This window comes from Physella acuta, unplaced genomic scaffold, assembly GCF_028476545.2.
Source record: "Physella acuta isolate Inbredline_101_S28 unplaced genomic scaffold, ASM2847654v3 ptg000454l, whole genome shotgun sequence".
Classification (NCBI taxonomy): Eukaryota; Metazoa; Mollusca; class Gastropoda; family Physidae; genus Physella; species Physella acuta.
Genome location: NW_026731973.1, coordinates 240,161 through 252,346, shown reverse-complemented (window position 1 = coordinate 252,346; position 12,186 = coordinate 240,161). Strand labels below are relative to the sequence as shown.

The 12,186-nt window shown below is 32.1% G+C and overlaps 3 protein-coding genes across 8 annotated transcripts in view; 2 read left to right on the top strand and 1 right to left on the bottom strand.

Moving 5' to 3' along the window:
- LOC131943413 (D-beta-hydroxybutyrate dehydrogenase, mitochondrial-like) overlaps positions 1–12,186 on the top strand; it is a 143,521-nt gene that overhangs the window by 105,498 nt on the left and 25,837 nt on the right. The gene's annotated exons all lie outside the window — the stretch shown is intronic.
- LOC131943410 (zinc finger protein 883-like) lies at positions 515–9,749 on the bottom strand. Of its 4 annotated transcripts, none has more exons than XM_059303516.1 (2): positions 9,529–9,749; positions 515–4,753 (listed from the first exon to the last, which is right to left on the bottom strand). In XM_059303516.1, the coding sequence occupies exons 1-2, from the start codon at positions 9,541–9,543 to the stop codon at positions 3,008–3,010; spliced, it is 1,761 nt and encodes a 586-aa protein (XP_059159499.1). In that variant the 5' UTR covers positions 9,544–9,749; the 3' UTR covers positions 515–3,007. The 4 variants fall into 4 exon arrangements, with proteins under 4 accessions (XP_059159499.1, XP_059159500.1, XP_059159501.1 ...); XM_059303517.1 differs by having other exon boundaries at positions 9,569–9,749; XM_059303518.1 differs by lacking the exon at positions 9,529–9,749 and adding an exon at positions 8,704–8,943.
- On the top strand, positions 9,053–11,948 carry LOC131943411 (zinc finger protein 658B-like). 3 transcript variants are annotated; one of them, XM_059303521.1, is made up of 2 exons: positions 9,053–9,076; positions 10,275–11,948. In XM_059303521.1, exon 2 carries the CDS (start codon positions 10,310–10,312, stop codon positions 11,801–11,803), a length of 1,494 nt encoding a protein of 497 aa, XP_059159504.1. In that variant the 5' UTR covers positions 9,053–9,076; positions 10,275–10,309; the 3' UTR covers positions 11,804–11,948. The 3 variants fall into 3 exon arrangements, with proteins under 3 accessions (XP_059159504.1, XP_059159505.1, XP_059159503.1); XM_059303522.1 differs by lacking the exon at positions 9,053–9,076 and adding an exon at positions 9,089–9,191; XM_059303520.1 differs by lacking the exon at positions 9,053–9,076 and adding an exon at positions 10,083–10,183.

Sequence of the window (12,186 nt, the reverse complement as noted above, 5' to 3'; positions counted from 1 at the left end):
TCACTGGGTGACCCCAGTTAGGGGAGTGACACCAAGAAAAAATAGGGCAAAATGCATACAGAAAAATGATAATTTCACTTACATAATAATTAGAGTAAGTTAAATAGTCTTTCAAGCAAAAAGTTGATCAATCCCGACAAGGGCGGAGAGGGGGTGGGGAGGGTGACACAATGACATAAACATGCTAATGATAGAAAAAACATGCTACATCCAGCTGAATTTATAACCGACTATAGATAAAAATTGTTAGTGTTATCTGAGCACAGATTGTGCACTTCTTGTGCAGTTGGGCTATAGAAGTTTTTGGCAAAACCATTTTTTTGAGAAAACGACTCACTACTGCAGAACATCCATAAGTCAATTATTTTTATAAATTTTATTTTACTTGTAATTGATAAAAAATAGTAAAACAAGTGTTTAAAATGTCAAATGTTTCCTTTGTAACTGGAGTCCTAACAAGCACAAGTTATCTGACACTAACCTTACCTAACTTGCAGGTACAGGGTTTGGAGCATCACAAGAGAGTAAAATACACCCCAGCATTCAAAACAGATTGGCCTCCTTGGAATTTACATACAGAAAGTGTTGTTAGAAAAACAATAATAATAAAATTTGACACTCACTTTAGCCATTTTATTTCTTAAAATTTTCACGTTACAATTTCTAATAATTCACTACATTAGAATTTACATTACAAGGCTATTTTTTTAATAGTAAGCAATATAAAATTAAATAACAACTAGTCAAAAATTACATTATGTTAAAACTAAGATACCAAAATGTAACGATTGCAGCTTAAGTCTTTCTTTTCTTCAAGTTCTTAATTTTTGCTGTTTTTGTAAAAATTTAAATGTTAATTTACGACATTAAAATGTGCGGTTAATCTTTAAATTGTATAGCCTAAATGAATATGTGAAGAAAATTATTTTATACTCTTTTCAATCACATAGCATGCAAAGAGGAGTCTGAGATTTGGCATAAAGTTCATATTGAGAAGGTGTGAAGAAAGATAAAATTACATATAACAGGTTACAATTGCATTTAAATAAAATTTAAAAAAAAACAACATTTAGCAAAAGTAAGGAAGTGAACATAATCCTTGCAATGGTTGGAGCAACATGAAGCTGGGGGTTAGTTCCATAAGACATGTAAATAGTGGGGAGGGAGAGGAAGTTTTAACATATAGTCTGTTTGAGTTATACATTGCATCCAGTTGAGTTTGGTCATAGGATTTGTGATTCTATACCTCTAAATATAATGATTAAGGACATTTAGCGAAGGATGAAAAAGTTTTTACAAAAATATTTTGTCTGCTCAGAAGTTTTGATGTCACTGTACCTGTTGGCCAGATGCCACTGTGACTGCTGGCCTGATGTCATTGTACTTGTCTAATGGAGGTTGTTTTACCTGTCAACCTGATATTTTGTCATGTTGCTGAATGGCTGACTGAGCTGTTTGTAAGTCGTGTAAATGAGAATTGTTTAACAGTAGGGCCTACATATATTGTAAACATCTAGTAAATGTAAATAATACATTGAACTTGAACAGCGTGTTTTGTTTTAGTTAGCTTCTGTTATTGTTAATGTGTAATTGGTTTCATCAGGTTTGGCTAACTTCCTTATCCCAATGAATGTGCATTGTCAATTTTATATAATCTGAAACAGGCAAATTAACTGTGTTGCCTGAACAAGACCATGCCGGTATAAAAATAAAATCCTGGCTCCCTAAAGTTATAGCTTACTTCTCCTATCATACATATTTACAAATAACACAGAAAGAAGCCGAATACATAAAGAAAAAAATGTACACATGCAGCTGACAATAGGATGCTATTTCCTTTTACAGTCAGAATACAATTTCTTTTTAGAGTATGTATAATAATTGACGAGGTATACTCTTTGACAAAAGAACCTTTTTATAACATAAATATTTATTAACTATGGGCCACTATTGGAAGTTATGTGCAGAGAAAAATTATAAGAAATTTAATAATAATTGTAACACATATGGTTACCAGCCAAGGGGGATAAAAATATGAAGTTTTTATTCATTGGGTTGCGGCCCCTGTGGGACTGCAACTGAACTGTTGACGCTGTTTTTTTATGCTTTTGTGAGCGATGTTACCTGTGTTCCATGTCATGTGACATGGGACTGTGGGTAGTTTCATGCCCAGCCGTGTCGCACACGCAAGGCTGCTGTCTGTGGACATGGTGACCAAGGTATAGACCTAATGAAGGTAGTTATATAAATTATGTTTGTTAAAGTACTTATTTGTGTATTCCTGCTAGTGCTGCATGTGCACACTAGTTATTTGTAGTACTACTTATTGGTACTTGTTGGCAGCACTGTGTACTGGCCAAAACATATTTTATTATACCCGTGTATATTGTAGCCTACACATGGTGTTGTCAGGAATGTAACTTTTTTTATTTACATTTGTTTTAGGGCTACAGCTTTTGGTTTTTGGATTGTTTGGATTTTTTGGATCTTTCTTCTTGGCTAGTTTGTTTTGTACTACTGTGTTGCATCGCCGTCATGGCTCGATGCTGTAAATAAAGCGAGTACTTGACAACAACTGTCGGTGTCAGTGTGTACTTAATCTCAGGGTCAGCCCGTCTTAACCACAATACCTCAGTGGGTAAAAGCATCCCCCCTGAGTGAGGGTTACAATAATAATAATAAAAAATGACTTTAAATTGGTTTTAAGTCATGATGAATTTCTTTGACTATATAAAGTAAATTTAAAAGAAAACATTTCCTTACCAACATCACATTCCTCTGTCTTACATATAGAATGAATTTTTTAAGAGTATTTAAATTTGAGAAAATCATTTGTGTAAAACATCATTTAGACTACAACTTCTAGAAAACCTTTAATGACATATACCACTTTCATATAGCTTGCCTCATGAATGAACGTTTTCATGTGCACTTAATTAAAAACGTTGAGAAAACCATTTACGGCCAAAAAAAGTTTTTTATGTGTATTTAAACTATTCTGAGTAAATCATTTATGAATCTTTTTATGTTTACCTAAGTTAGAACTTCGAGTAAACCTTTTATGACAAACATCACATTCATATGGCTTATCTCCAGAATGAACATATTTGTGATAACTTAAACCAGAACTTTGAGAAAACCTTTTATGACAAACATCACATTCATGTGGCTTATCTCCAGAATGAACATTTTTATGTCTTTTTAAATCAGAATTTTTAGAAAACCTTTTATGACAAACATCACATTCATGTGCCTTTTCTCCTGAATGAACTTTTGTATGTTCTTTTAAATTACAATTTTGAGAAAATCTTCTATGACAAACATCACATTCAAATGGCTTATCTCCAGGATGAACATTTTTGTGTCGTAATAGATGTGTCTTCCGACCAAACTTTTTATGACAAACATCACATTCATATGGCTTATCTCCAGAATGAACATTTTTATGTATTTTTAATTCACAATTTCTAGAAAACCTTTTATGACAAACATCACATTCATGTGGTTTATCTCCTGAATGAGTCCTTTTATGTGCCCTTAACTGAGAACTAGAAAATCTTTTATGACAAACATCACATTCATGTGGCCTTTCTCCTGAATGAACCATTTTATGTTCTCTTAAATGAAAACCATGAGAAAACCTTTTATGACAAACATCACATTCATGTGGTTTATGTGCAGAATGAATAATTTTATGTTGTAATAGATCTTTCTTCTCCACAAAGATTTTATGACAAACACCACATTCATGTGGCCTTACTCCTGAATGAATCTTTTTATGTTTACCTAAGGTACAACTTCGAGTAAATCTTTTATGACAAACATCACATTCATGTGGTTTATCTCCTGAATGAACTTTTTTATGTTTTCTTAAATTAGAACTTATAGAAAACCTTTTATAACAAACATCACATTCATGTGGCCTTTCTCCTGAATGAACTTTTTTATGTACTCTTAAATGAGAACTTTGAGAAAACCTTTTAAGACAGACCTCACACTTATATGGCTTATCTTCAGAATGAACATTTTTATGCATATTACTTTTAGAACTTTGAGAAAATGTTTGATGATAGTAAACAATTTTATTTCCGTTGTCCCCAGACAATTGTAGATTTTCTTCAAGTCCATTTTCTTGTTTATTCTCAAAAAGTGAAAATTCTGTTGTGAAATCTTGTTTTAAATTTTCAGTAGGTGATAATTCTGGTTTTAAATTTTCAGATGTTGAAAATACTGCTGATGCAGCTGGTTTCTTATTATTATTTTCAATTGAACATATAATTTCAGGTTTTACATCTTGAGAAGTATTAAAAAACATGTTAGGTTTTATATCCTGAACATTAAAAAATGATAATTCTGGTTTTATGTCATTAGAAGAAGAAAATTCTGAATTAACATCAGGTTTAACATCTTGAGAAGTTTTAAATGACATGTTAGGTTTTATATCCTGGAAATTAATAAATGTCAATATTTCTGTTTTGATGTCAGCAGAAGAAGAAAAGTCTGGTGTAACATCAGGTTTAACATCTTGAGTGGTATTAAATGTCATGTCAGGTTTTATATTCTGAGAATTGTAAAATGACAATAATTCTGTTTTGATGCCAGCAGAAGATGAAAATATGGCCGATAGATCTGGTTTCAAATCTTCAGAAGATGAAATCTCTGTTAATTCATTTGACTGTATATCTACAGTAGATGAAACTGCAGCTAACACATCTGTTTCCACCTCCATGCTGGACAGCTTCTTAGATATGAACTGATGATTAAAAAAGGTTAATGTTAAACTGGTGATTAAATAACCAAAACAACTTATTACTAATAACATGGCAAAATTTGTAACACATGCCAGACTTGTCTGATTACAAATGATTACTTAGTCAGATGTAATTTTAAAATAGACAACCAGTAATGCAAAGCCATCAGGACTGCAGATTAATATCTTAAGCTACCAGTTTCTTAAAATTATTTTAAAAAATAGGAATACTGGGATATTAATAATAACAAAAATTAAAACTTGATTTGCTTTTGTTAGTTTCTAAATGTAAGTAATAAGGGCTTATCTTATCCAAATATGTATTAAAAGTTTGAAAATAAAAATTTTTTTAGTTTTGTAAGTTCTTGTTCTCTCTCACTTAAATTCAAGTCCTGTTAGCCAGGGAGAGTTGAAAAAATTTGAACTAAATCAATTGTTGTGAACGGGATTACTGTTGCTCTAATCAACTGGCTTAGCTTTTTTAAACTACGGAAAGAACACAACACTAATGGTGTCATCTTCCAGTTTTAGAATATAAAGAAATGGACTATTTCATTCAAATTGGATTTAGATCTAGATTCTATTTAGGTGTCATCCATAAATGACGTCACGCTTTTTTTGCCGATGTTTACCTCCCCCCCTCCCCTCTGTCACACGTTGTCACAAAAAGCCAGACCCCCCCCCCCCTAAAATCGCGTCACACCTCAACCTACAACCCCTCAAAATTGCAGTTGAATTTTTTTAAAACATCGATATTTTTCCAAAATCTTGTCTAAACTATTACAATTTATTAAAACAGTTATCTAAAACGTGAAATAACGTCTAAAATTCATTTTCTAACATTGCTTTTTTATAATGCAAAAATGTGACGTCGCAACATCTGGACCCCCCTCCCACATCGTCACAAAATTACGGACCCCACCTCCCCCCTATGAGTGTGACATAGGGGCGAGGGGGTCAAAGACCTACACTATGAATTGTATACTAATAGAGAGGTTGCACACTTGTTTACATCCGCCACCATGTTGAAGCCCTAGCCTAGCACTGGTCTTCTCTATGTATTTTATTGTGCTAGTCCTAAGTTTATTTTAAAAACTTGCAACCAGCAGAACAGCAACAATATTTGAAGAAACTTTAATTATTCAGGAACCTTTTTTTTTTGCTCTTTGTCCAGCTGATAGACAATATGAATGTAATAAATAACTGACCAAAATGTAAACATCTATCGGAATCTATCCAATCCAAAGTGAAAGCCAGAACTCCAGAGAGTCAGACTCAAGAATACCCAAGATTCTAGAATTTAGATTTAGACAAACATTTAGTTGTATGATAGATCATTTTAAATACACAAAAAAGCACTTAACTTGACTTTACAGATGATTATTTATGAAGACATTAGATGCCTAGGGCTAGCAGTTGTGGCCAAAGTAAGATCATTCTTTATTACTTAGATCTAGTAGTTAGTATATTTAATTTCTTATATTATATTCTAGTGCCCAGTACTAGATCTACACTTGTAAGCTGTAACACTGTTAGGATTAGGGATAGGGTTAGTGTCTTACTAAATACTAACTGTTGGAAGTGGTATGTAATTAATAATTAACTAGCTAAGAGAAGAGTTATGATGACTATTATTATTATTTATTAATATTAGATTATTAGGCCCTATTATTATGAGATCTTCTCATCTATTTTTCTCAGCCATCGGCATAATTTTACCCCACTACGTCAGTGTGTTTTTATTGATTGTAGGAAAAAAAGTCACAGGAAAAAAAAACACAGGAAAAAAAAACACAGAAAAAAAGTCACAGGAAAAAAAGTCACAGGAAAAAAAGTCACAAATATATATTTGCATGGAATTTGTTAATACTTGTATGTATTAAATATTCAGAGAGTGCAAATTAACTTAGGATTAATTAAATGTAATGTAATGTGTGTAGGCTGTATACGCATAGTAATTTTTATAATTCACCTAAAAATATTTAGTATGAATTATGTAGATTGTAATTATGTTAAACATAATATTTATAGCATTTAATAGAATGTCCACGGTTTTCATCGTGTTTTTTTTAAGATTAAATTACCGTGAAATGGTAAGGTCATCTGAATTACTGCCCTCAACTCAGCGCAACAATAGTTATGCTTAGTTCAACCACCTTTACTGCCCACATTTATCACGATCATTACATAACAAAACTTAGGATCAAAACAGAGAGCCGACAAGGTTCAAAGGCTGTCAACAACACAAAATATGTTTGGACAATGCCTACTGAGGGGAGGCCGAGCAGAGAATAGCCTACGGCGAAACATATGCAAAACACAATGATGTGACTAAATTTCTTTTATAGTTAACTTTTCTACTGCGTATTTAATGAACTAAATACGTAACAAAAGTTGAGATTGTTGTGTAAATTATCTTAGAGTATTTTTACTTAAAATTTTTATAAACCATAATGCTTTTAACGTCTATAAATAATTCATGCTATTAAAAAATACAACCCACAACAATAAACATACAACATTTTACAATTCTTAACAAATAAATCAAAATATTTCTAAAAAGATTTTTGTGACTTTTTTTCTGTGACTTTATTTCTGTGACTTTTTTTCCGCTAAAATTTTTCCATTGTGACTTTTTTTCCTAGCAAAAACTGTGACTTTTTTTCTGTGTTTTTTTTTCCTGTGACTTTTTTTCCGTTTACCGTTTTTATTAGCCTATTACTCAATCAATCAATCCGTCAAAACCCTTCACCTTTACCGGAATCGGCGTTTAGATTATAAAATGTCGTCCTAGATCTAGATCTAGGAGGTTTTTAATTTGGTCATCTGTACGGGCAATGGTTTGTTTCGACCGTTGATTTATTATACAATTCTATTTTTATATCAAAGTGAAGATGTTATAATATTATGTACAAAAAAAAAAGTCAATTATATACGCACTTGCTTTAGTTTATTTTGACTTCAAGCACAAGCTATTATAAGAGTGATATTCCCTCGTCTGTCTCGTGAAAGACAACGAAAGAAATCAGAATTATTCGCCGGGTAAATACATGGGCAGTTTCGATACAAATCTATCCGACTACGATACGATCCTTATTTATAAGTATCATGTACTTCATGAGAAAGAAATGATTCGATATTTTATATGTCCGCTCAAAACACGGTGGCCACAAAACCGCGAGACCGAGACTTCACGAATCAAAAAGCCTATCTAAGGCTAGCCTAAAGTAGATCTAGATAACTAGATCTAGATCTATAAATGTTTGTAAAAAAAAAGTTTGATCTTTCTGCATAATCTGAAATGACCAGAAATGAGTCCCAATCTCTACTTAACTACTTAGTACTTACCTCAAACTTAACTAACTACTAGATTCTAGATCTAGATTCTTAGATTCAAACTACTTTACTTTATTAGTTATTAGTATTAGTAGGCTACTAGACTAGATCTAGAATCTATCTAAATCTCTAGATTTCTAGATCTAGAGTCTACTAATAAATTATAATTCTAGAATCTAGATCTATCTAGTTCTAGAAAATCTAGATTCTAGGGCAATATCTAGAATCTAATGCTAGGGAGGCCTACTGGTAATCTATAGTTTTAGGTACGTAAAATCGCCCGCGACTAGTAATTTGAAAAACAGGTGACTACTTATTACTTAAATTTTAATAGTTCTTTCAGATTTTGAGGAGGATTTATGTTTTAAAAAAATACAAAAATGTTTTCTTGTTTCATTTATGTATCTGTTTTTAAACAATTGAATCAAAACTGTTCAGTATTAAATGAAAACTAGCGATGTTTTTTTTTCTTTTCATATAAAATTCAATTTCAATATATTCGATGACGGTAAAAAAACATACACATGTTTCGCACAAAGCATAATATAGTATTTTAGCCAGCTCTACTAGGATAATAAAATAAAATAATATAACAAGCCCTATAGCACTATCCTTACCCAATTTAGAAGCTATAAATAACTAAAAAACCATGTCGCTCACGTCAACTTTAAGTAGTATGGATGTCTATCATTCAGTAGTCATGTTTATTGTTTAATTTGAAATTTGGGTAAATTCTAGATTTAGATCTAGATCTAGTAAGAAAAGCTGGTAATCTATCGTTTTGGGTACGTAAAATCGCCCGCGATTTGTAATGTGAAAAACAGGTGACTCCTTAAATTTTAATAATTATTTCACATTTTGAGGAGGATTTATGTTTTAAAAAATTAAAAAATGTTTCCTTGATTCATTTATGTACCTGTTTTTAAACAATTGAATTAAAATGGCTGCTGTTTATACAGCAAATCTTGCTCTCAGACACTGCTGTTTAAAGTTAATTTCTGGCCTATATCGATATATTTAGCCATTGATTTAGGTTTATTAGGCCTATTCATTTATCTATAATATTTGACACAAAATATAATTCTATTAAAGCCTTGACAATGAGGTAACGTTTTCGTACATAAATAGCCGCGGGCGATTTTACGTACTAAAAACGATAGATTACCAAAAAGCTATAATATTTAACAACAAGATTTTCTTCAGTGCTAGACAGTCTAAATTTTACAATAGTTGGGCTCCATTACTGCTTAGATAAGTTACTTTTTAAAGTTACTATTAGTAACATTTTTCCCGAATATTTTAAATACTAGTAAAGGTTATTTTATTCAGAAGGTATTTTTATATGTGTCAGTGTACTAATATTTAATCCATTAGGGACTAATTTTGAAGTTTTTAGTTCGTTTTAAACTAAATTACTTAATTTAATATTTATTGACACTCACTGCCATGGACAACATATCCCTCCATGACAACTCTTCTTACCCCTGAAGGCACTTGAAGCTAAAGAGAACCACAAATGCGGTTAGACTTTTTAAGTGGCCATGTACCCAGAGTTCCCCACTAGTGATCATCAAATAGCGGTCACGTGGTCAAAAAATTTTTAAAAATTTGGTTGTCATTTTTTTGGCCACTCTTATTAAAAAAAGGGTTGACTATATTTGATTTATTTTTTCATAGACTGATAAAACTAATAATGCTTTAGTAGGGAAATCAATTTTGTAATAGGGAAATCTATATTTAAAAAGTTCTAGTATTTTTGATGAAACCAACTTTTAAATTTAGCCTTCATTCTCCAACGCAAATTTTAAAATGCTTTTCTGGCATATATAGCCCTGCCACCTATAGCTTGTTGTTATAACGTGAAAGTCCCGCCATTTTGCGCGTGGTAAACATTTTAAAAACTAATTAGTAGAAGGTCTCTGGAATTTGGCCGAAAAATCGTCGGAAGTCAAGCGTCCGGTCCGGGCGCCATATTGTTGTTAGCAACCGGCCACGCCTCCGGGTTAGCGAGAAATTGATAAATATCATTGTTTGTGTTTCCCTGCAAGGACTATAAAAATATTTCTCAATCAGACTTTTATTAGAAGAACCTTAGTTGTCAGTAACATTTTCTGTCATTTCTAATATTGCAAGAACTTTACATTTTTAATTTAAAATAATTAAAGAGTATAAAATATTTCTCTTTCAGCCCTAAATGTTTGGTCAAGTGGATACATCAAGAAAATGACAGAGCAAGTATGTCACTGTGACATTTGTTTAAGAAAATTTTCATCTTTTGAAAGATTACGAAAACATTGGAATAAAAAGCACACAGAAGTGCAAGCCATAAGCTGTTGTTTTTGTGATTTTATAGTTAAAGAGGAGCCGTTGTTTGCTATACATAAAAAAGAATTTCATCCAAAGGATAGGATGGCATGTGAGTTTTGTGGTTATACCACCGGAAAATGGAGTAAGCTGAAAAAACATCACATAAAAGTTCATGTGGCTCTATCAAAAGAAAACATTGTTTCTGATTTACTAAAGGACAATTTCAGAGAGGAAACCTTGATATCTTCATGTAAATACCCACCAGATTACAGATCCACTTCTTCAAATTGTGGAAATGTAGAAGTCAAGTGCTCAATACTGAAGGAGAAAGAAAATGTATCATTAACTAATGAAAAGTTAGCTGAGTTGTACCCCAATATGTTCAAAACATGTGAAAAGTTGCAGATAAATCATGAAAATAAAACAACTGAACCTCAAAAGTTACAAAATTTAACTGGGCAAAAATGTGAATGTGCTCTGGAGAATTGTACAACTTGTCAACTATACCATAAAGATAAACAGAGAGGCAGTGATCCTCCAACTGAGATTTCTGTGTGTGACATTTGCCAAAAAAGTTTTAAATCCTTACCTCATTTGGCTTCTCATAAAATTGTACACACTCCATTGAAATGTTACATATGTTGCCACTGTGATAAAAGTTTTAACATTGGAGATGAATATGATCTACACTTAACAACACATTTTAGGTATAAACCATTTAAATGTGAATTTTGTGAAAAATGTTATGCAAATAAACATTATCTTAAAGTTCATAATAGATTGCATACTGGAGAATCAATTCACACATGTGAGAAATGCAGTTACACTACGCCTCATCTGTCTCGGCTAAAAGAACATCAAAAGATTCATCTAAATGTTCAATCAGTTGTTGGTGTTGAAAATGTACAAACTTGTGATAATTGCCAGAAAAGCTTTCTTTCTTTAGCTCACCTGTTGTCCCATCAACTGATACATACACCTTTGAAGCTTTACATATGTAGTCATTGTGACAGAGGCTTTAACTTACCAGAAGAATATGATCTGCACCTTGTAAAGAGACATTTCATGTACAGACCTTTCAGATGTTCATTGTGTGAGAAATCTTTTACCAGCAAAAAACATTTAAAAGTTCACATGAGCATACACACTAGGGATTTACTGTATAAGTGTTCAAATTGTGACTACACAACAAACGATAAAAGTCCTTTCTTAGAACATAGGAGAGTTCACATGAACAGTAAGCCTTTCACTTGCAATGCTTGTGACTATTCAACAGCTTCTAGAAGTTCTCTAAGATATCATTTAAGGACTCACTCGGGTGAGAAGCCATTTTGTTGCAACCTATGTGATAAAAGATTTAATAGACATTTCCATTTACTCTCCCACAAACGACTTATTCATCTAGTGTAATGATTCCACTGAAAACACACTATGCATAGGATAAAACTGCTGTCACTTTAATTTTTTTTTATACTGACATTAATGATTAATGACATTGGTAGTAAAAATACTGGTGATTTTTTTTTGCATGCCACCAATTCTGTTTATACCCAATCACAATTAGATGCTAATGGGGGGGGGGGGGGGGTAAAGTGTTAAAGCTGCTCAAGTTACAGCTATTTCCAACAGTGGGCTTGTGTCTCTTTCAATGTCATCGTGCCACAAAATTGTTTTTTAACTTTCAAAAGTTTTTTGTAAAAGCTTGTCATATAGTGAGTAGCCTAATGTATTTTGTTATGTATTTGAAGTCAGTGTTATCTTCTTTCTATTTGAAGCTTACCTGAAGTTTTGGT

Excerpts from the sequence above, each read along its gene's own strand:
- LOC131943411 (XM_059303521.1), top strand. The coding sequence starts at position 10,310 with ATGACAGAGCAAGTATGTCACTGTGACATTTGTTTAAGAAAATTTTCA.